This window comes from Aquarana catesbeiana, linkage group LG06, assembly GCF_042186555.1.
Source record: "Aquarana catesbeiana isolate 2022-GZ linkage group LG06, ASM4218655v1, whole genome shotgun sequence".
NCBI classification, from domain to species: Eukaryota; Metazoa; Chordata; class Amphibia; order Anura; family Ranidae; genus Aquarana; species Aquarana catesbeiana.
In genome coordinates this window covers 131,292,902-131,314,005 of record NC_133329.1, presented here as the reverse complement: position 1 = coordinate 131,314,005, position 21,104 = coordinate 131,292,902, and the positions used below count along the sequence as shown (strand labels likewise).

The following is a 21,104-nucleotide window of genomic DNA, read 5'->3' as shown; positions in this document are numbered from 1 at the left end:
GGTCCCTTTAGTCCACTCCAGTCCAAACAGCACTGACAGTCCCACTCCCGGGTTGCCTTGCTCCCATCCCACAGATGGCACCATGACATCACATGACACGATCAGGCACCGCCTACGCCAGACCGTCCAAAACACATTGCAGCAGGCACTCATATGGTCTCTACTGGCTCTGCACCAGAGCCATATGTTTTGCTGGCAACCTTTTCCTGTCACTGGCCTTTACTAACAGCAGAGTATCCATTTTTTACTGACGGTTGGCAACACTGATCTCAGATTACATAAACACATAGCTAGATAAGTCAGCTGAATGACTTAGAGGTAGGACACACACCCATCATCTCCAATGGAAATGGTGCCATCTACAGTGCCTTGAAAAAGTATTCATACCCCTTGAAATGTTCCACATTTTGTCATGTTACAACCAAAAACGTAAATGTATATTACTGGGATTTTATGTGATAGACCAACACAAAGTGGGAATAATTGTGAATTGGAAGAAAAATGATAAATGGGTTTCAAAATGTTTTACAAATAAATATGTGAAAAGTGTGGCATGCATTTGTAGAGTCACCTTTTGCTACAATTACAGCTGCAAGTCTTTTTGGGTGTCTCTACCAGCTTTGCACATCTAGAGAGAAACATTTTTGCCCATTCTCCTTTGCAAAATAGTTCAAGCTCTGTCAGATTGGATAGAGAGTGTCTGTGAACAGCAGACTTGCCGCAGATTCGCAATTGGATTTAGGTCTGGACTTTGACTGGGCCATTCTAACACATGAATATGCTTTGATCTAAACCATTCCATTGTAGCTGTGGCTGTATGTTTAGGGTCGTTGTCCTGCTGGAAGGCAAACCTCCGCCCCAGTTTCAAGTCTTTTGCAGACTCTAACAGGTTTTTAAGATTGCCCTGTATTTGGCTCCATCCATCTTCTCATCAACTCTGACCAGCTTCCCTGTCCCTGCTGAAGAAAAGCAATCCCACAACATAATGCTGCCACCACCATGTTTCACGGTGGGGATGGTGTGTTCAGGGTGTTCTGCAGTGTTCGTTTTCCACCACACATAGCGTTTTGCTTTTAGGTCAAAAAGTTAAATTTTGGTCTCATCTGACCAGAGCATCTTCTTCCACATGTTTGCTATGTCCCCCACATGGCTTCTCGCAAACTGCAAACGGGACTTCTTATGGCTTTCTTTTAACAATGGCTTTCTTCTTGCCACTCTTCCATAAAGGCCAGATTTGTGGAGTGCACTACTAATAGTTGTCCTTTGGACAGAATCTGCCACCTGAGCTGTGGATCTCTGCAGCTCCTCCAGAGTTACCATGGGCCTCTTGGCTGCTTCTCTGATTAATGCTCTTATTGTGCGGCCTGTCAGTTTAGGTGGACAGCCACGTCTTGGTGGGTTTGCAGTTGTGCCATACTCTTTACATTTTCGTGTGATGGATTGAACAGTGCACTGTGAGATGTTCAAAGCTTGAGATATTTTTTTTATAACCTAACCCTGCTTTAAAATTCTCCACAATTTTATCTCTGTCTGTTGTGTTTCTTGGCCTTCATGATGCTGTTTGTTCACTAAGTTTCTCTAAACAAACCGCTGAGGGCTTCACAGAACAGCTGTATTTATATTGAGATTAAATTACACAGGTGGACTCTATTTATTAATTAGGTGACTTCTGAAGGCAATTGGTTCCACTAGATTTTAGTAAGGGGTATCAGAGTAAAGGGCGCTGAACACAAATGTACGCCACACTTTTCTGATATTTATTTGTAAAAAATTTTGAAAACCATTTATCAATTTCCTTCCACTTCACAATTATGTGCCACTTTGTGTTGGTCAATCATAAAATCCCAATAAAATAAATTTACGTTTTTGGTTGTAATATGACAAAATGTAGAAAATTTCAAGGGTATGAATACTTTTTCAAGGCGCTGTGGATCTTCATTCTACGGCAGTAGCCAACAAGGACAAAGCCAGTGCAGGGTATTGGTATTGGCGTGAAAAGCATCCACCCTGTATTAATAGTAAATAAACACCAATCAGCTGCGCTAGGTAAGAATCAAATTATGTTATAAATACCTATATTAGCTGCTAGCACAATATTGCTGGACAACAACATGTATATAAAAGGTGATAATGGTGCAGCGCTAAAACATGATAACGTCTAAGAATTTAAAATTAAAACATTCATAAAATTAAAAGTCCACGTAAACAGGAGTCCACATGTAGTGTTCAGAGGAGGTAATGATACTGTAGTGCAGCTAAGTACCACAATTGTGAAGAGACCATCATCAAAGCCCGATCACTCTGCTTCTTACCATCCAATATAGACCCTCATAACAAAGGTCAAATGCGAAGTGGAAAGCAATCCAGTATGATCTCCAGTATTATTAATCCACCTCTAGGACTCTCAGATGTCTCCACCAAGGCTTAGTCAATCTCATGAAGAGACAAAAGAAACACTCCTCATGGTGCAGAAATCCCAATCAAATTTATTATATAAAAAGAGTAACCTTCATATTTAGATAACATAAAGCTTGCATGTCTTTACAAAACTTCTAGCATTGCTACCCAGCAAGATGGCCGCTGCATCCTGGTACGCAATGGCGTCCCACATCTCCAACTCCTCCCTGCACATTTCATCAGCAAATGACGTTGTTATGCTGGGATCAAGAGTGACCAATGCACAGAGCACAGGGGTAAGAAGTGCATAATGCAGAGAGTGCAGGGTTCCGGAGTACTTAACACACAGATGGGGTCAGGAGTGCAGAATCAGTACAGTTCTCCCCTCCCCTAGTACAGATCTTTGCCCAAGTACAGCTCCTCCATTACAGATTCCCCCCCCCCCCCCATATGGATATTCGCCCTGTACATATATTCCCCCCAGTACAGATCTCCCCTCACTGGTGTGGCACCCCCTGGTGAAGATCTCCCCTTTAGTACAGCTCTCCTGTACACATCCCCCCACTTCCTTAGTACAGTTCCCCCGCATGCAGATCTCCCCCCACCAGTACACCTCCCCCAGTACAGGTCTCTTATCTACACACCTACAACACCTTTAGGCTCGATTCACACCTATGCATGTTGCTTTTGAGCGTTTTTGGAGTTTTTTTTGTGAAGCTTGCCACGTTTTTGAGCAGAGTTTTTGTAGCATTTTTACAGCGTTATTGCCGCGTTTTGCGTGTATACAGTCTTAAAAAAAAAAATGCAAAACGCATAAAAAACGCTGTAAAAACGCTGCAAAAACGCTGCACTTACGTTTTTGATGCTGGTCCATTGAATTCTATTACATGCAAAACGCTGCATTTTGCATGAAAAAAAGTCCCTGACCCTTTCCAAAAACGCAGAGGTACAAAAAGGCATTGATGTGAACATGTTCCATAGGAACCCATGTTAAAAAATTCCCATGCATTTCTGCAAAATGCAAAATGCATCAAAAAACGCGCTAGTGTGAATGGAGCCTTAGGCTCCGTTCACACTGCTGTGACCCAAAGTCATGCAACTTTCAGTGTGACTTTGCACTGTGACTTGATGCAACCTTGCCTTTGGCCAGTCATAACAATAGAGTGTGTGACATAATTCTTTTTCCTTCTACACTGATTTTCTTTTACTTTTTACCTCCTTGTTTCCCTGTGTTGTATGGTGCTTAGCAGTACCCTGGCTGGTGAACAATATGCTTTGGGAGGTGACAATGCTTGGAAGGAAATTTTGAGCTGCATGGATGGGCTGGGCAGACAATGGACTGGGATGGAGTACAGGGTTAAAAAAACCTCTGAAGTCGGATCATGCTGCAGCCAAAGGCGCATTGATAAGACAAAGATACAACTTCCTTGCGACTTTTGTGATTTTAACATTGCAGTCTATTGTAGTGCAGAAACTGTTTTTTGGTCGCTGTGACTCAAGTCGGCACCCATTGAAATGAATGTGTTTTTACTTATGATGCGACTTTCTTTGTCGCAAGTCACAGCACATCATGTGACAAGTTGCAGCAGTGTGGACTGGGGCTTAGAGAAGCATTTACCCGGAAAGACAGAAAGTCAAGACCAGGAGAGCTGAGCAGATTGTACAAATATATAATTTAAGTCCAATTATATTGTTCCAAATCTACTGGCTGTAAGAATTCTGCTTCTGGGACCTGTGCAGGTGAGTACTATTTACATGTTCCACTCCAATTCCCTGATTCTAAACTTGTTTCAGTAAGTAAGAGGTATTCCATTTTTAGAAGTCCAAGATGAGACAGGATAAATCTATAGGTCAAAACTACAAAAAATGAAATAATTATTACCTGATAAACATTAAGTCTCAATGTCTTCTCTTTCAGATATTCAATATGTATCCTGTGCTTGGGATCTTTATGAAGACTCACAAAAAAATATTAGAGAAGATCGACGAAATATGTATGATGCTGAAAGCTGATATTAAGGCCAAAAGGCAGAAAATGGATTATAACTACTTGCACACATTTATTGAAGCTTTTATTGCCAAGCAAGAATTGGTAATTGTTTTCATTGGTATCACTAATCACAGTTTTATTCATCTTCCTCATTATAGTCATCTATTAGAGTGGCAGGGCAGGTCAGGTCAGATCTTTCCTTGGCAATAGACTGATACTCTTCCTAGGTGAATTCTTGGCCTTCTGGGACAAATAAAAGACATGATTCTGTATGAATTTTTGAATCAAATCTAACTATACTATATTACTAAAAGTATTGGGACACCTGTCTTTACACACACATGAACGTTAATGGCATCCCAGTCTTAGTCCGTAGGGTTCACTATTGAGTTGGCCCACCCTTGGCAGCTATAACAGCTTTAACTCTTCTGGGAAGGCTGTCCACGAGGTTTAGCAGTGTGTCTATGGGAATGTTTGACTATTCTTCCAGAAGCACATTTGTGAGGTCAGGCACTGATGTGGACAAGAAGACCTGGCTCGCAGACTCTGTGGACTCTGTGCAGGCCAGTCAAGTTCCTCCACCCCAAACTCGCTCATCCATGTCTTTATGGACCTTGCTTTGTGCACTGGTGAGCAGTCATGCTGGAACAGGAAGGGGCCATCCCCAAACTGTTCCCACAAAGTTGGGAGCATAAAATTGTCCAAAATATCTTGGCATGCTGACACCTTAAGAATTCCCTTCACTGGCCAAGCCCGACCTCTGAAAAACAACCTCATACCATAATCCCCCCTCCACCAAATGATTTGGACCAGTGCACAAAGCAAGGTCCATAAAGACATGGATGAGCGAGTTTGGGGACTGGGATGCCATTAACGTTCATGTGCGTGTAAAGGCAGGTATCCCAAAACTTTTGACAATATAGTGTATGGGTTGTTTTGAATTTCTATATCTGAGACAGTTAATAGAGAAGATATACTACATTCAAGCTGTTGTGACATCCCCATGTAACACTTTAAACACTTTAATTTTGAAAAAACTATGACTAAAATAAATAGCCGGAAAAAAGTAACACAGAGAATAACTTGGGCTGACCACAACAACTGAGCTGCCAACCTCTGTATTTAGGGATCATGAACACAGAGCACCAATTGAAAAACCACAAAGAGCCTTGAGAATATTAAGAATAGCTTTTGCATCCACTTTAACTTTCAATTCTGCTGCTGGATTTATCCACAAAGATCCGGGATAATAAAAGAAGGGAAGGTGGGTGACAGCAGCAGTAAGACACAAAAAGTTATAAAACCTTCAAAACCTTTAATCTTTCCTACGTATGCTAGAAATGTTTTCGGCTGCAGTCTCTGTTCCCATGGTATAAATGCCCCCTCCAGTGTCCCCTGTCATCAGGACAGTAAGTAAGGTAAAGTATCCACAAAGTGGACACAAATTATAATAGATATTCTAACATTTCTCACCCTATACAAGAGAAATGTGTTGCTGAGGTTAGACTTTAAAATCATCTACTCCAGCAGTTCGTTAGCTGCTCATTCCGTCCTCTTCATTGGGTTTGGGGCTGCCAATCTGCCATCTTTAGACTTAAAGTGTTGCTAAACCCAGGAGCCTGCATTCGCTATATCTGGCCTCCCACAGTACACAGAACTTGAAAATACAATTATTTTAGTAAATATAAACTTTTCTCATCAGCAGTATATAGCAGTCTTGTGACTTCTATCAGTGTCTGGGTAAAGTTTGTGGGAGGAGTTTTCATACTGCACTGATCTGTCCTATCAGGATGCAGGACTCCTGACCCTCTGTCTGGACAGTGCTGATTGGCGAATGATACAATTCGTTGAGGAGATCTCCAATGCGCAGAAACCTCCCCCACTCAACAACCCCATGTCCACAGGTACAATCATTGCTTCCTTCATTCAACCCTGCTAGTATTAACGAGGTTGCTAAAAATTTTTCTAATGCTCGCCTAACCACCTGCCCTCTGGATCCTGCTCCCTTTCAAATGCTACGCTCACCCTCTGACTCGATTCTACACTCTCTAACTCACATTTTCAATCTCTCCCTCTCTTCTGGCATTGTCCCCAACTCTCTAAAACATGCGCTAGTCCCCCTTATCCTTAAAAAGCCCTCACTGGACCCCACCAATCTTAACAACCTACGCCCCAGCTCCTTACTCTCCTTCTCTTCCAAACTCCTTGAAAGACTGGTCTACAACTGACTGAGTGACCATCTGACTATGAACAAACTTCTTGATCCTCTTCAGTCCGGATTTCCCCCTCAACAATCCACAGAAACTGCTCTCCCTAAACTCACCAACAACCTACTAATGGCTAAAACCAACAGACACTATTCTGTACTACTCTCCTGGACCTCTCTGCTTACAGTGGGCCACCCCCTCCACCTCAAAAAACTCCACTCCTTTGGTCTCTGTGACTGCACTCTTTGCTGGTTCTCATCCTACCTATCCCACCACTTCCTTCAGTGTCACTTACAACTCTGCTTCCTCCTCTTTTCTTCCTTTCTTCGTTAGGGTCCCCCAAGGTTCTGTTCTTGGACCTCTCCTTTTCTCAATCTACACCTCCTCCCTGGGTCAGTTGATTGCCTCCCATGGCTTTCAATATCATCTCTACGCGGACGACACCCAAATCTACCTCTCCACCCCCCAACTTACTCCATCTGTCTCCTCACACATCACCAACTTACTAACAGGTATATCAGCTTGGATTTCACATCACTTCCTCAAACTCAACCTATCCAAAACTGAGCTCATGATATTTCCTCCCCCACTTGCCACTTCCCCCGATTTCTCTGTCAAAATCAACGGCTTAACTATCAACCCGTCAAAAGCCAAATATGCTCCACGAAATCAGTAATTGGGCAGTAACTGAACTTAAGGTGGAATCTTGTCCAAGTAGACAGATTCACTCATCTCAAGGCTGGATAGCCATAAGCAAAAATAAAACAAAAATAAACAACATAAAAATGTAAATGTTGCACTTTTGCTCTGCGGTTCCTTCACTGCCATAGTTGCAAATGCGTGAAAAAATGTCTAAGATAGATTTATTTGTCTAAATCAGGGGTCTCAAAACTTTCTAAGCAATGGGCCAGTTTACTGTCCTTCAGACTTTTGGGGGCCGGACTGTGGGCAGTGGGAGTAAATAATACATCAGGCTTGGTGGTCAGTGGGAGTAAAAAAGAATTGCATGGCATCCCTGTGGTCAGGAGGCAAAGAAATAGTGCTCAGTTATTGGTATTAGTGGGAGGAATAGTGCCCCGTCATTGATATCAGTGGGAGGAATTGTGCCCCATCATTGGTATCAGTGGGAATGATAGTGCCGCATTATTGATATCAGTGGAAGGAATAGTGCTCCATTATTGGTATCAGTGGGAGGAATAGTGCCCCATCATTGGTATTAGTGGAAGGAATGGTTTCCCATCATTAGTGTAAGTGGGAGGTATAGTGCCCGTTCATCGGTATCAGTGGGAGGAATAGTGACCCATCATTGATATTAGTGGGAGGAATAGTGCCGCATCTTTAGAGTCAATTGGGGAAAATAGTGCCCCATTGTTGGTGTAAGTGGGAGGAATAGTGCCCAATCATTGGTACAGTGGGAGGAATAGTGCCCCATTATTGATATCAGTGGAAGGAATAGTGCTCCATTATTGGTATCAGTGGGAGGAATAGTGCCCCATCATTGGTATTAGTGGAAGGAATGGTTTCCCATCATTAGTGTAAGTGGGAGGTATAGTGCCCGATCATCGGTATCAGTGGGAGGAATAGTGACCCATCATTGATATTAGTGGGAGGAATAGTGCCCCCATCATTGGTGCCAATGGGAGGAATAGTGCCCCCGTCATTGGTGTCAGTGGGTGGAATAGTGCCCCCATCGTTGGTGTCAGTAATAGTGCTCACATCGTTGGTGTCAGAGGGAGAAATAGTGCTCCATCTTTGGTGTCAGTGGAAGAATTTATACTCCCTGATTGGTGGGAATAATAATACCCCATTGTTGATGTCCAAGGAAGGAATAGTGTCTCAAGGGCCAGTTAAAGGCAAGCAAAGGGCCACATCTGGCCCGAGGGCTTCAGTTTGGAGACAACTGGTCTACAGAATCAAATAAACTCAAACATTTTGCTCCAAATTGAGCCCATCTACAGTGAAAGTTTAACAAGAGAAATATATGCAATAAATCAAAGACAATAGAAAATGGAGATGATTAGCAAGCGATGTAGTTGTATTGCTTCTACTCCTGTCCATAATAACCTTCCGTCTACTATAAACATTTAATTACAGTTTCCTTAGAAAAATAAATCCTTTCCAACTGCTTTAACTTTGATATGACTTTGAGAATTACACAGCTGTGATTTTTTTTTTTTCAATTATACTTGCATCCACCCAAGTAGAGCAGTAATTGTCTATGTTGCAGACCAGTTGATAGTCTTGATCACATGCGTCAAACACAAGGCCCCTCATTTCCATTTCTTGCGGCCCTCGCACTTCCCCTGCAGATCCTGCACCTCTCTGTGCAGCCACAGCAGACCCTCGTCACTGCCTCCCCTGGTCTCAGCATTCAGCAGAATTCGACAGCTGACACCAGTCCTCCTCTGATCCTACTCCTGCTCTATCTGCTCCCAAGCTCCAACCCCAACTTCTTCCCAGCAGCAGCACAAAGTAGGGGGGTGCACCATCATGTAAGGGAGGGTGTGGGACTCTTGATTTTTGATGTTGGGGGTGTCTCTTGACATATGATGTAAGGGGGTGGGGTGCTCTGGACATCAAGTCTTACAAATACAACCTGTCCTTTGAGAGCAAACATAATGATGATGCGGCCCATGATGAAATTGAGTTTGACACCCTTGGTCTAGATTGTGGAAAGATATGGGCTGTTGTTGGACTCAGGAGTTAATATTAGGCATGATGGACTAGCTCAACTGGAACTAGGTAGCAAGAAATAATCAGTCTGCTCTTAACACATGATCAGCTATATACTTGTTGAGTAGCTGATAAATCTCTGAGCTAAGCTATGTTCTTCTTCCACAACCTCAGGGGCCATGTTTTAAGACACCAGATCCTCTTCTTGAGGTCATCAATAAACAGAATTTAAGGACCGGTCCTATTTTTCAGACTTGGTGTTTAAAATCTGTTTGTTTGCTAGAAATTTACTTAGAACCCACAAACATTATATATATATTTTTTCAGACACCCTAGCGAATAAAATGGCAGTTGTTGCAATACTTTGTCACACCGTATTTGCGCAGTGGTCTAACAAGCACAATTTATTTGGAAAAAATACACTTTTTTGAATAAAAAAATAAGATAACAGTATTTTTTTATATTGTGAAAGATAATGTTACGTTGAGTAAATTGATACCCAACATGTCACGCTTCAAAATTTTTACCTTTAAAAATCTCCGTAGGCGAGGTTTAAAAATGTCTACAGGTACCAGTTTTGAGTTACAAAGGAGGTCTAGTGCTAGAATTATTGCTCTCACGCTAATGATCGCGGCAATACTTCACATGTGTGGTTTGAACACCGTTTTTATATGCGGGCGTGACTTACGTATTTATTTTACTTTTTATTTTTTATTTTGACACTGTCCTTTAAAAAAAAAAAAAAATTTGGGTCACTTTTATTCCTATTATAAGGAATGTAAACATAGAAAAAAAGCATGACAGGACCTCTTAAATGTGAGATCTGGGGTCAAAAAGACCTCAGATCTCACATTTACACTAAAATGCAATAAAAAAATAAAAAAAACACCCTTTAAGACCATTGTTTGGAAGTGACGTTTAACGTTGCTTCCACCATCCAATGGTGTGGAGCCGAATGGGGGCCATCTTTCCCTCACTCGGCTCCAGGCCTGTCAGGAAAGAGAACCCGATCATCTTGGCCGCTACCGGGGGGTCCGGTAAGCAGCAGGGACCATCAGAGTGTGGCAGGAGGGGGGCCCTCTCCCGCACCCGATAAAAGTTATCTCGCTGCAAATCTGCCACAGAGACCACTTTTATCTGAAAAAGGACCGCCCGCTGATGAAGAGGATACCAAGGTTATGGCAGCTATCTGCTGCCATAACAACAGTATTCCTCTTCAAACAACCGACGTACAACGACGGCGGGTGGTCCTTAAGTGGTTAAATAATAGGAGTACTTTCTTTATCATCTACTTAACTCCACTACTATTGTACCAAATCCATGCAACTCTGGGCCCCATTGCAATCACATGCACCATAGTCTAACATGTCATTTTTATGTGGGTTTGTGTCATAGGAAAGGATAAATAAGGACACTCTGTTTGATGATGATAATATGTTGGCCACTGTACTGGACCTGGTGATGGCTGGCACAGAGACCACCGCTACAACACTGCAGTGGGGAATACTGCTAATGATGAGATATCCTGACATACAAAGTAGGTTTTGTGTCCCCTATACTAATTGTGTTCAAGGTCTATTGGCAAGGCATGTTTACTCCACTACCCGGTACTACTCTGTATAAGAGAAATATTTCATCTGTGAGTCTGTTAATAGACCTGAAAGGTTTCACTGGGGGTTTTGTGACTGGGAGCTAACAACCCTGTTTTACACTTCACTTTGTACTTGTTTTACACACATCATTAACATACTTATATAATTAAAGGGGAATTCTAGATAGATATAATATACACAAACTAACAAAGTTCTGTATACAATAATACATCATTAAATTTATTTTTGAAATACAAACAGTGCAATTACTTGAGTTTGACCTGGTGTCAGCCTCTTGCAGTCCCTGTACAGCAGAGCTGGAATGTAGAAGCAGCATAGGGAGCCAACCAGTTTTTGTGCTGACAACAAGCATGCTGATAGGAAGAGAAAGCAGAGTTGTAGAGAGATAAGTGCATCATTGTGATGTTTCTCCCTCTGCTGTACAGTCATGGGCTGGGGTGGGTTCAGGATGACCTGGGCTCAGAAAAGTGGGTTGAATGCTGCGGGCCATTAAATATAGGACATCTAGTGGAAGAAAAAGTATTGTGGGTGGAATCTCTGGGGTGGAGTAATACCTCTGCTTGGTATGGGCAACTTTGCTGATTTCTTGAAGTTTTTAATAATGCACCTCAGTAGAAAGCATGTACAATTACTGCATACTAAGTCACAACATATTAAAGGCATATTTCATCAAATTAGAATCAAGTTCATCAGAAGGTTGATATTCTAAAATATATAACAGAGTCACATTTCTGGGTTTGTCTATCATTGGAGGAATCCAAAGGCAAAATATCCCAGAATTCAGACTTCCTATTTCTGCCTATGGCTGGAGGAATGACATAATCAAATGATGTTGCCATGCTTCCTGTTGTATTTTTCTTAATGTAGAAAATAATTTGGGAGATTAGCTGAAAAAAGTGACATTAGAGGGGAAGGAAGCAGAATATTCTGCCAGAGAATCTCATCTCTGGAGTCTCTGAGAAATGCAAAAACTCATTATGCCCATCACAATGGAAATTCCAATATTGATCCTGGTTGTTTTTTTAAGATTCATGGTAGTGTTGGCAGTTATACATACAGGCGATACCCGAAAATTAGAATATCGTGCAAAAGTTCATTTATTTCACTAATGCAACTTAAAAGGTGAAACTAATATATGAGATAGACTCATTACATGCAAAGCAAGATAGTTCAAGCCGTGTTTTGTCATAATTGTGATGATTATGGCTTACAGCTCATGAAAACCCCAAATCCACAATCTCAGAAAATTAGAATATTGTGAAAACGTACAATATTCTAGGCTCAAAGTATCCCACTCTAATCAGCTAATTAGGCCATAACACCTGCAAAGGGTTCCTGAGCCTATATATGGTCTCTCAGTCTGGTTCAGTAGGAATCACAATCATAGGAAAGACTGCTGACCTGACAATTGTGCAGAAAACCATCATTGACACCCTCCATAAGGAGGGAAAGCATCAAAAGGTAATTGCAAAGGAAGTTGGATGTTCCCAAAGTGCTGTATCAAAGCACATTAATAGAAAGTTATGTGGAAGTAAAAGGTGTGGAAAAAAAATGTGCACAAGCAGCAGGGATGACCACAGCCTGGAGAGGATTGTCATTCAAAAGTGTTGGGGACTTTCACAAGGAGTGGACTGAGGCTGGAGTCAGTGCATCAAGAGCCACCACACACAGACGGATCCTGGACATGGGCCTCAAATGTCGTATTCCTCTTGTCAAGCCACTCCTGAACAACAAACAACGTCAGAAGCGTCTTACCTGGGCTAAAGAAAAACAGACCTGGTCTGTTGCTCAGTGATCCAAAGTCCTCTTTTCTGATGAGAGCAAATATTGCATCTCATTTGGAAACCAAGAGAATGGAGGAAGAGTGGAGGGGCACACACTGCAAGATGCTTGAAGTCCAGTGTGAAGTTTCCACAGTCTGTGTTGATTTGAGGAGCCATGTCATCTGCTGGTGTTGGTCCACTGTGCTTCATTAATTGCAGGGTCAACACAGCCGTCTACCAGGAGATTTTGGAGCACTTCATGCTTCCTTTCGCAGACGAGCTCTATGGGGATGCTGACTTCATTTTCCAGCAGGACTTGGTACCTGCCCACACTGCCAAAAGCACCAAAACCTGGTTCAATGACCGTGGGATTACTGTGCTTGATTGGCCAGCAAACTCGCCTGACCTGAACCCCATGGAGAATCTATGGGGCATTGCCAAGAGAAAGATGAGAGACCATGAGACCGAACAATGCAGAAGAGCTGAAGGCCGCTATTGAAGCATCCTGGTCTTCCATAACACCTCAGCAGTGCCACAGGCTGATAGCTTCCATGCCACACCGCATTGAGGCAGTAATTGTTGCAAAAGGGGCCCAAACCAAGTACTGAGTATATATGCACGCTTATACTTTTCAGAGGTCTGATATTGTTCTATGTACAATCCTTGTTTTATTGATTGCATGTAATATTCTAATTTTCTGAGATTGTGGATTTGGGGTTTTCATGAGCTGTAAGACATAATCATCACAATTATGACAAATCACGGCTTGAACTATCTTGCTTTGCATGTAATGAGTCTATCTCATATATTAGTTTTGCCTTTTAAGTTGCATTAGTGAAATAAATGAACTTTTGCACAATATTTTAATTTTTCGAGTATCACCTGTATATTTGATAAATCGAGCAAATAATGAGACTATTGCTCCATTTTTTAGCTTGTGCATGAAAACACCAGCTGGTATATGATTCATTTTCTAAGGATAACACCTTGAATTTTTTCAGTCACTGCCACAGGGAATGAGCAAAATGTAGGCTTCTCTCTCCACAGATAAAATGAGTAACAACTTCAACAACTAAACTCAATGTGCATGTATTTTTAGAACAAGTGCAAAAAGAAATCCACACAATTCTTGAATCAAGGCGTCCTCCAACCTTTGAGGACAGGAAAGCCATGCCATATACCCTAGCTGTGATACATGAGATCCAGAGGTTTGCCAATGTTATTCCGCATATCCCCCATGCTACGTCCACAGAGATCAACTTCAAGGGTTATCACATCCCCAAGGGGAGTCAGTTGTGAAGGAACGATTGTAAGCATTCTCAAATTCAGCCTTGATGGTTTTTGTCTTGACCCTTTAGGCCCCTAAGGATGTACATATTATCCTATTCTACTGTATATAATATTAAGGTTAAGTGCCACTTCCACTTTCAGAAGGGAGATTTTGCTTCCAGTCCAGTAAGATTCTACCCCCAGCACACTTATTGATCTTTCCACTGTATCCCACCCCCGTACACACACCTCACTTTCCAGTATTGGTCTCTCCAGTACAGCTATCCTTTCTATATTGTGTAAAGTTCTATATGGTAGAAAAATAAAAAGAGCATTGGGGGCCTTTTGCACACAAGCCTCAATGCCCAATTATGTGTGTGATAACGTCCCAAATTCCAGTTCCCAGTATATGTGTATTAACCCCTCAGAACCCAGCTAGTGTATATACAGCCCTCAGCGTTCCAGACACCAATGCATATGCATTATTCCCTCAGTGTCCAGTCACCAGTCCATATGCATGTTATGGGAATATTTCTGGTTGCGACTCTAAAAACAAAAGTTAATTCTGCAATTGCAGGAACAGATTCACAGGATGCAATCACTGTTTAAAATGTCTATTCTGCCAAAATGTGTTATTACATGTTATTTTATACATAGATAAGAAAGGGCTGGTGTGAGATGTTTAAAAATGAACAAATAGAATTATGTTATTAAAAGCTAGCAAACAGAATAATTGCAAAAGCAAAACCTTGAGAGGGGAGTGGGGAGTAAAGACAGAGAGAGCTTCTAGCAGAAGTTGTGTCTGTGTGTTAAGTGAAGATTACAGAACACATTTTAACAGTGTGAACAAGATGAAGTCTCTTCTGCCTAAATGAACAATACAGTGAAAGTCCATGTCAATCAGGGACGGATCCAGAGCCTAGTCTCGGTAGGGGCACTGCCAGAAAATATAGTTTTTTTGCGGCCAATTTATTGGGGAAATGGCTGGTGTTGGCGCTTCAATCATCCTGGCACCATGGTTGTTATGGTGTCAGGATGATTGAAGCGCATTATTTCTATTATTACATTGTTATATAAAATGAAATAGTTCAACTCATCATAAAGTAGAATCAGTAGGAGCCCTGAGTATGTCACTTGCCACCATCGCCTGCCACCAGATGCGGATTGTCACTTGCCATGTCACCTGCCGAAGTTGCGGATTGTCACTTACCACATGTTGCAGATTGTCACTTGCCATGTCGCCTGTCACCAGATGCAGATTGTCACTTGCCATGTCACCCGCCACAAGTTGCGGATTGTCACTTGCCACGTTGCCTGTCACCAGATGCAGATTGCCACTTGCCACGTCACCTGCCACACGTTGTGGATTGTCACTTGCCATGTCACCTGCCACATGTTGCGGATTGGCACGTGTTGCGGATTGTCACACATTGCGGATTGTCACTTGCCACGTCACCTGCCACACGTTGAGGATTGTCACTTGCCAAGTCGCCTGCCACACGTTGCGGATAGTCACTTGCCACGTCACCTGCCACACGTTGCGGATTGTCACTTGCCACGTCACCTGCCACACGTTGCGGATTGTCACTTACCACGTCACCTGCCACAGATTGGGGATTGTCACTTGCCTGCTACAGTTGTCACTTTCCTGCTAAGGTGGGGATTGTCATGTCCTGTGTCCCAGAGTAAAGTCAGGCAACAGAGAGATGATGTAATCTCGCGGCTGCCTGCATGGTGAGGGCGGAACTGTAGGGATGCAGAACGGGCGCTGGGCGTTGAGCCGGCCCGCTGATTGGCCAGCCGTCTGCTCACCTGCCGACTGGCCCACCCGTTTACTCACCCGCCCGCCGTGCTGCCTGCTTACTCACCGACCAGCCACCAATTTCCCCGTTGCCCCCCCCCTGGATCCGCCCCTGATGTAAATGCATTAACCCCTAAGTGTTCAGTCCCCAGTACATGTGCAATAATTCCTCGGTGCCCAGTCCTAAGCTCATGCTATCTATATACAGTAGACTTGACCCTTACACAAAATAGTTAAATAACTTTAAAAAAATTCCACTTTTACAAAATTACAACTATCAACAACCTGCAGCCACTAGAAATTTGACCCCGTTCATAAACAGGCACATATTTTCCAGTAGATATAATGACTGGGCTACTTGCTTAGACTAGTAGTCAAGCAATCCAATAGATTTAGCCATATTCACAAACAGCCAGCCTGCAAACCTGTGAATGACTGGACTTGTGACATGATGGGGGTGTGATAAGGAAAGGTTTTCTACGTTAATTTACCCTGGAAAGATAACTCAGTAAGTCATGGGTGGGAATAAAGAACCATTCCCATAGAATACTGGATAGGGATCTAGCTACAGTGGCAGAGCAGCTATCTGCACACGATGAATGCTAAAATGAGACTTGCAGCCATTCAGCAGGTATGCTGTGTAATGTTGCAAAGGTTTGAACATAAACTTTTCTTGGCTTACTAAATTGATGCACAAAAATCTAATCTGACCAAACCTCACCCCAATTTTATGATATTTAGAGAGACCATGGTCACATTTTCATGCCTATATTTAGAATAAAGGCTAGTAAAAATGATATAGAGGCAGCAGTTGTGGGGGCAGTTAGACACAGCACAAGACATTGCTCACTCTGTTCAAAACCAATAACCAAAGGAACCAGCACAGAATGGTGACCTGAGGTCGAGTCAACTATGTACTGACTGCATACTGTAAAACATTAACTCCAGTCATTAAAAACTTAGTTTACAAAGTGCCCCTTTACCCATTTACCTTGCATGATGGATTACAGAGGCAGAGACAGAGATCTAAATACCGTATTTATCTGCATATAACACACACTTTTTTCCCCTAAAAATAGGGGGAAAATCGCGGGTGCGTGTTATACACCGACAGCGTACCTCGGAGGGGAAGGAGGGGGATGAGTGCCACTGGAAATCACCGAGCTGTCATCTCCTCTCCACTCAGCTCTCACTTGGCTCTAACTCGGCTCGCATATCACACACACAGTCCCGCCTCCGCCACCGGCATTGGACCAGTGTTCTGTCTATCACAGGAGCTGGTCCAATGCCGATGGCGGGGGCTGGACTGTGTATGTGACTGCTGACTGAGAGCTGAGGAAACAGATGACGGTTCGGTGATGGTGAGCTGCACTGAGGGGGCAGATGGGTGCAGAACAGGCTACAGATATGCACAGAACAGGCTGCAGATGGGCATAGAACAGGCTACAGATATGCACAGAATAGGCTGAAGATGGGCACAGACGATAAATACGGTAGCATGAATATAATATTGGTTTATTAGCTGCTCTGACAGACATACAGAAGGTACTTTGAGCCACTCCTGGTTTATAACTATAGGGCCTTTGAATGCTTAGGCAGCATTTGCAAAATTCAGATCAGGTTAGTAAATAAACTCTAAATTGTTTGGCACTATATAGGACAGTTTATTGAGAGGATTGAGAGATATCACACATTTACCTGCCCCCAATGCAACATCTGATGTGATGTCAGGCAAGGATGAAGTTATTTAAGGAACTCCAAATTGTAGCCTCTTCTTAATGTGAGCCAATTGCGTATGCACTGCTTCTGTCCATCGAGTTAGTCAGGAAATTGACAGCAGCAAGTCCAAGAGGCAGAGGCATAAGAGGCATATGTCTCCTTACCAGTTGTTCTTAATGTAGCACTGCCCCCTTGAGGACTGCTGAGAATTACCTGCTCATCTGCACGGCCATGACTAAGTGGACCTTCCAACTCACCTGACACTCTGGGTTCAGACATCCTTGTAACACTGTGCAGCAAGAATCAAACAACTCAGTAATATTAGGTTCTGAAATATTTTACTTGAACCAAATAGAGGAAGTTATTTCACAAAAAGAGGTAATCTGCTGAGCCGGAATAACAGCGCCAACTTAGCTAACAAATTCCTCCCAAGGACACAAACAATGGTTCAGCAACGAACAATATTATATTTACATATATGTACACTACATTTAGATCCAAAGTCACCTCCTAGTGGATATTTCACTTAACTACTTATGTGGCTACTTTGAGATAGACATAATCTAGCCAGCCTATGCTATCCTAGCAGGTCTACTGAAGGTAATATATATATAGGCTTTTCTATGAGTGATGGCAAAAGAGTTACCACAATGCAGATCTGATGTTCTTTGCTAGCTAGTTGGAGCTCGTAAACTGTAATCCGTTTGGTTGTAGATAAAGCAATAAGTTCCTAGTGGTGAGGATCTAAGGCATCTGAGCACAGTGTTCAAGCAATGCGGTAAAGTGTTCTTGGGGTAAAGATGTCTGTGCACAGTGTTCGGTAATAGTGACAATGAATAGATAAAAGGTCGAGCAATTTATCCTCTCACCAATGACTGAATCAATCCGAGGTCTTCTGGACAGGAACACGTATAACAGCACTCGGGCAGCGGATGCACTTTCTCGATCTTCCGAAGTGAATCTTGCCCCACGCACCCACACCAACAGGCAGGCGATCCAAGTGATGTTAGCGACAGGATGTCCAACAGCAGATAACAGAAATAGGCCCCTCAGGCCTTGGGGTGGAAGTAAAGCTCCGCGTGGTAGGCCACAACCTCTCTCTCCCTGTTACACAGAGAGGTCCGTCTTGTGTCAGGCCCAGGAAGTAGAGAGTTTTGCGCAGGCTCCTCGCTCCTTTTATGGTCACTCCAAGCAACCTTCATGTCACAGCGAAAATCCCTGGGATGTGTAGTCTTAGGGTACATGGTTGCATAGTAACAGTCTGAAAGAGAACTATACGTCCCATAATTCACTTTGTTGGACGCACAGATATGTGGTCACTGATTGCACTGACTACCAAAGGGACAAGTGATGTCGTCTAGAAACACTGAAAGATATGGTGTTTTCTGCTGACAATATATATCGCTACATAAATATCTGCCCATTTATTTTATAGCCACCCCTGGGTACAGATGCACAAGTTTGTTAGTTTAAGTATTGACCTGATCTAAGGCATCTGAGCACAGTGTTCAAGCAATGCAGTAAAGTGTTCTTGGGGTAAAGATGTCTGTGCACAGTGTTCGGTAATAGTGACAATGAATAGATAAAAGGTCGAGCAATTTGTCCTCTCACCAACGACTGAATCAATCCGAGGTCTTCTGGACAGGAACACGTATAACAGCACTCGGGCAGCGGATCCACTTTCTCGATCTTCCGAAGTGAATCTTGCCCCACGCACCCACACCAACAGGCAGGCGATCCAAGTGATGTTAGCAACAGGATGTCCAACAGCAGATAACAGAACTAGGCCCCTCAGGCCTTGGGGTGGAAGTAAAGCTCCACATGGTAGGCCACAACCTCTCTCTCCCTGTTACACAGAGAGGTCCGTTTTGCGTCAGGCCCAGAAAGTAGAGAGTTTTGCGCAGGCTCCTCGCTCCTTTTATGGTCACTCCCAGCAACCTTCATGTCACAGCGAAAATCCCTGGGATGTGTAGTCTTAGGGTACATGGTTGCATAGTAACAGTCTGAAAGAGAACTATACGTCCCATAATTCACTTTGTTGGACGCACAGATATGTGGTCACTGATTGCACTGACTACCAAAGGGACAAGTGATGTCGTCTAGAAACACTGAAAGATATGGTGTTTTCTGCTGACAATATATATCGCTACATAAATATCTGCCCATTTATTTTATAGCCACCCCTGGGTACAGATGCACAAGTTTGTTAGTTTAAGTATTGACCTGATTCCACTTTAAAAAAAAAAATATATATATATATATATATAGATATCTATATCTATATCTATATAGATATAGATATATATATATATATCTATATCTATATAGATATAGATAGATCTATATATATAGATATAGATATATCTATATATATAGATCTATCTATATCTATATAGATATAGATATATGTCTATATCTATATAGATATATACACAGTATATAAACCATGCTTTATTTTCTCCATTTGTTGACCATCACCAGGGCACCATTATAATCCCACTGCTTACATCTGTTCTGTATGACCCGCGCCACTGGGAGAATCCATACCAGTTTAATCCCAATCATTTCCTGGATGCAGAGGGGAAGTTTGTGAAGAAGGAAGCTTTTGTGCCATTCTCAATAGGTAACTTTAATTTGTTAGACTAATTCTTTTCCTTTCAGTTATGCTTTCTGCACTTGTTCCAACATTCATAAACTTTACACTACTTCTCCAATCTATAAGGGTAGACAGATTTTAAGGGCCAAGACAAGGCAGAAACTTTATCTCCTATAATTTGTGATGTCTGAGGCTGTAATCTTTATGCCTTCAGGGCAGAAGTGTCCTTGGACATTTGCTACAGCATGTGTTCAAGGTATATGAATGTCTACCATATAGTCCTAGCAAGACTAATTTGGAGGCAGATTTTTATTTGCTTAGTCAAATTTGATTACAACAAATACACAACAGATGAAATTATACTGCTCAGAGTTACTCCACATCTATATTTTTCCTGCAATCCACTGTCATATAGAAACCAAAACTAGATATTTTCAAACTGAGTTAAAAAATATACTAAAACCGTCTTCATAAACGATTGGATCTTTTCACAGGACGCAGAGTATGCGTAGGAGAGAGCTTGGTAAAAATGGAACTGTTTATATTCTTCACTGGATTACTTCAAAAATTCACATTTTCGGCTCCTCCTGGTATAAGTGAATGTGACTTGGTCCTTGATGCAGATCCATGCTTCACGATAAGACCTCAACCTCACCTTGAGTGTTGTGCTGAGATAAACTTTCCATCCTTAAGTACAAGAGCTACCAAGAATGCATAATAAAAACAGGGCTTGCATTAGATTTGGTTTTCCAGCCTGTTTTCTCGAGAAATTAGTCTGTTTTTAGATCAGACATGGAGAATGTAAACCACTATGTATTCCTCTAATGTTTAAATGTGCAAATAAAAAAAAACAAATCCATGTAAATCTTTCTTACTGTATCTGAGATTTTATTAAGATTTTTATATGGGTAAAAAACAAACCTTACGAGACTTTCTACCAGCAAAGCGTATTCATTTAAACCAGGTGTTGCAAAGCATATTAATAATGTAAAACAAAGTGTATACATTAATATACTAAAGATGACCCAAATGATCAGCAAAGTCTGTACTGGGTTGCATTGTAGAAGTTTACACTA

The 21,104-nt window shown here is 42.2% G+C and overlaps 1 protein-coding gene across 1 annotated transcript in view; it reads left to right on the top strand.

Moving 5' to 3' along the window:
- LOC141148926 (cytochrome P450 2W1-like) overlaps positions 1-20,883 on the top strand; it is a 39,647-nt gene extending 18,764 nt beyond the window's left edge. The window contains 5 exon segments of the mRNA XM_073636818.1: positions 4,316-4,489; positions 10,663-10,804; positions 13,743-13,925; positions 19,912-20,055; positions 20,523-20,883. Coding sequence (XP_073492919.1) covers positions 4,316-4,489; positions 10,663-10,804; positions 13,743-13,925; positions 19,912-20,055; positions 20,523-20,746 — 867 coding nt within the window. The 3' untranslated portion in view covers positions 20,747-20,883.
- Positions 20,884-21,104: the final 221 nt, after the last annotated feature.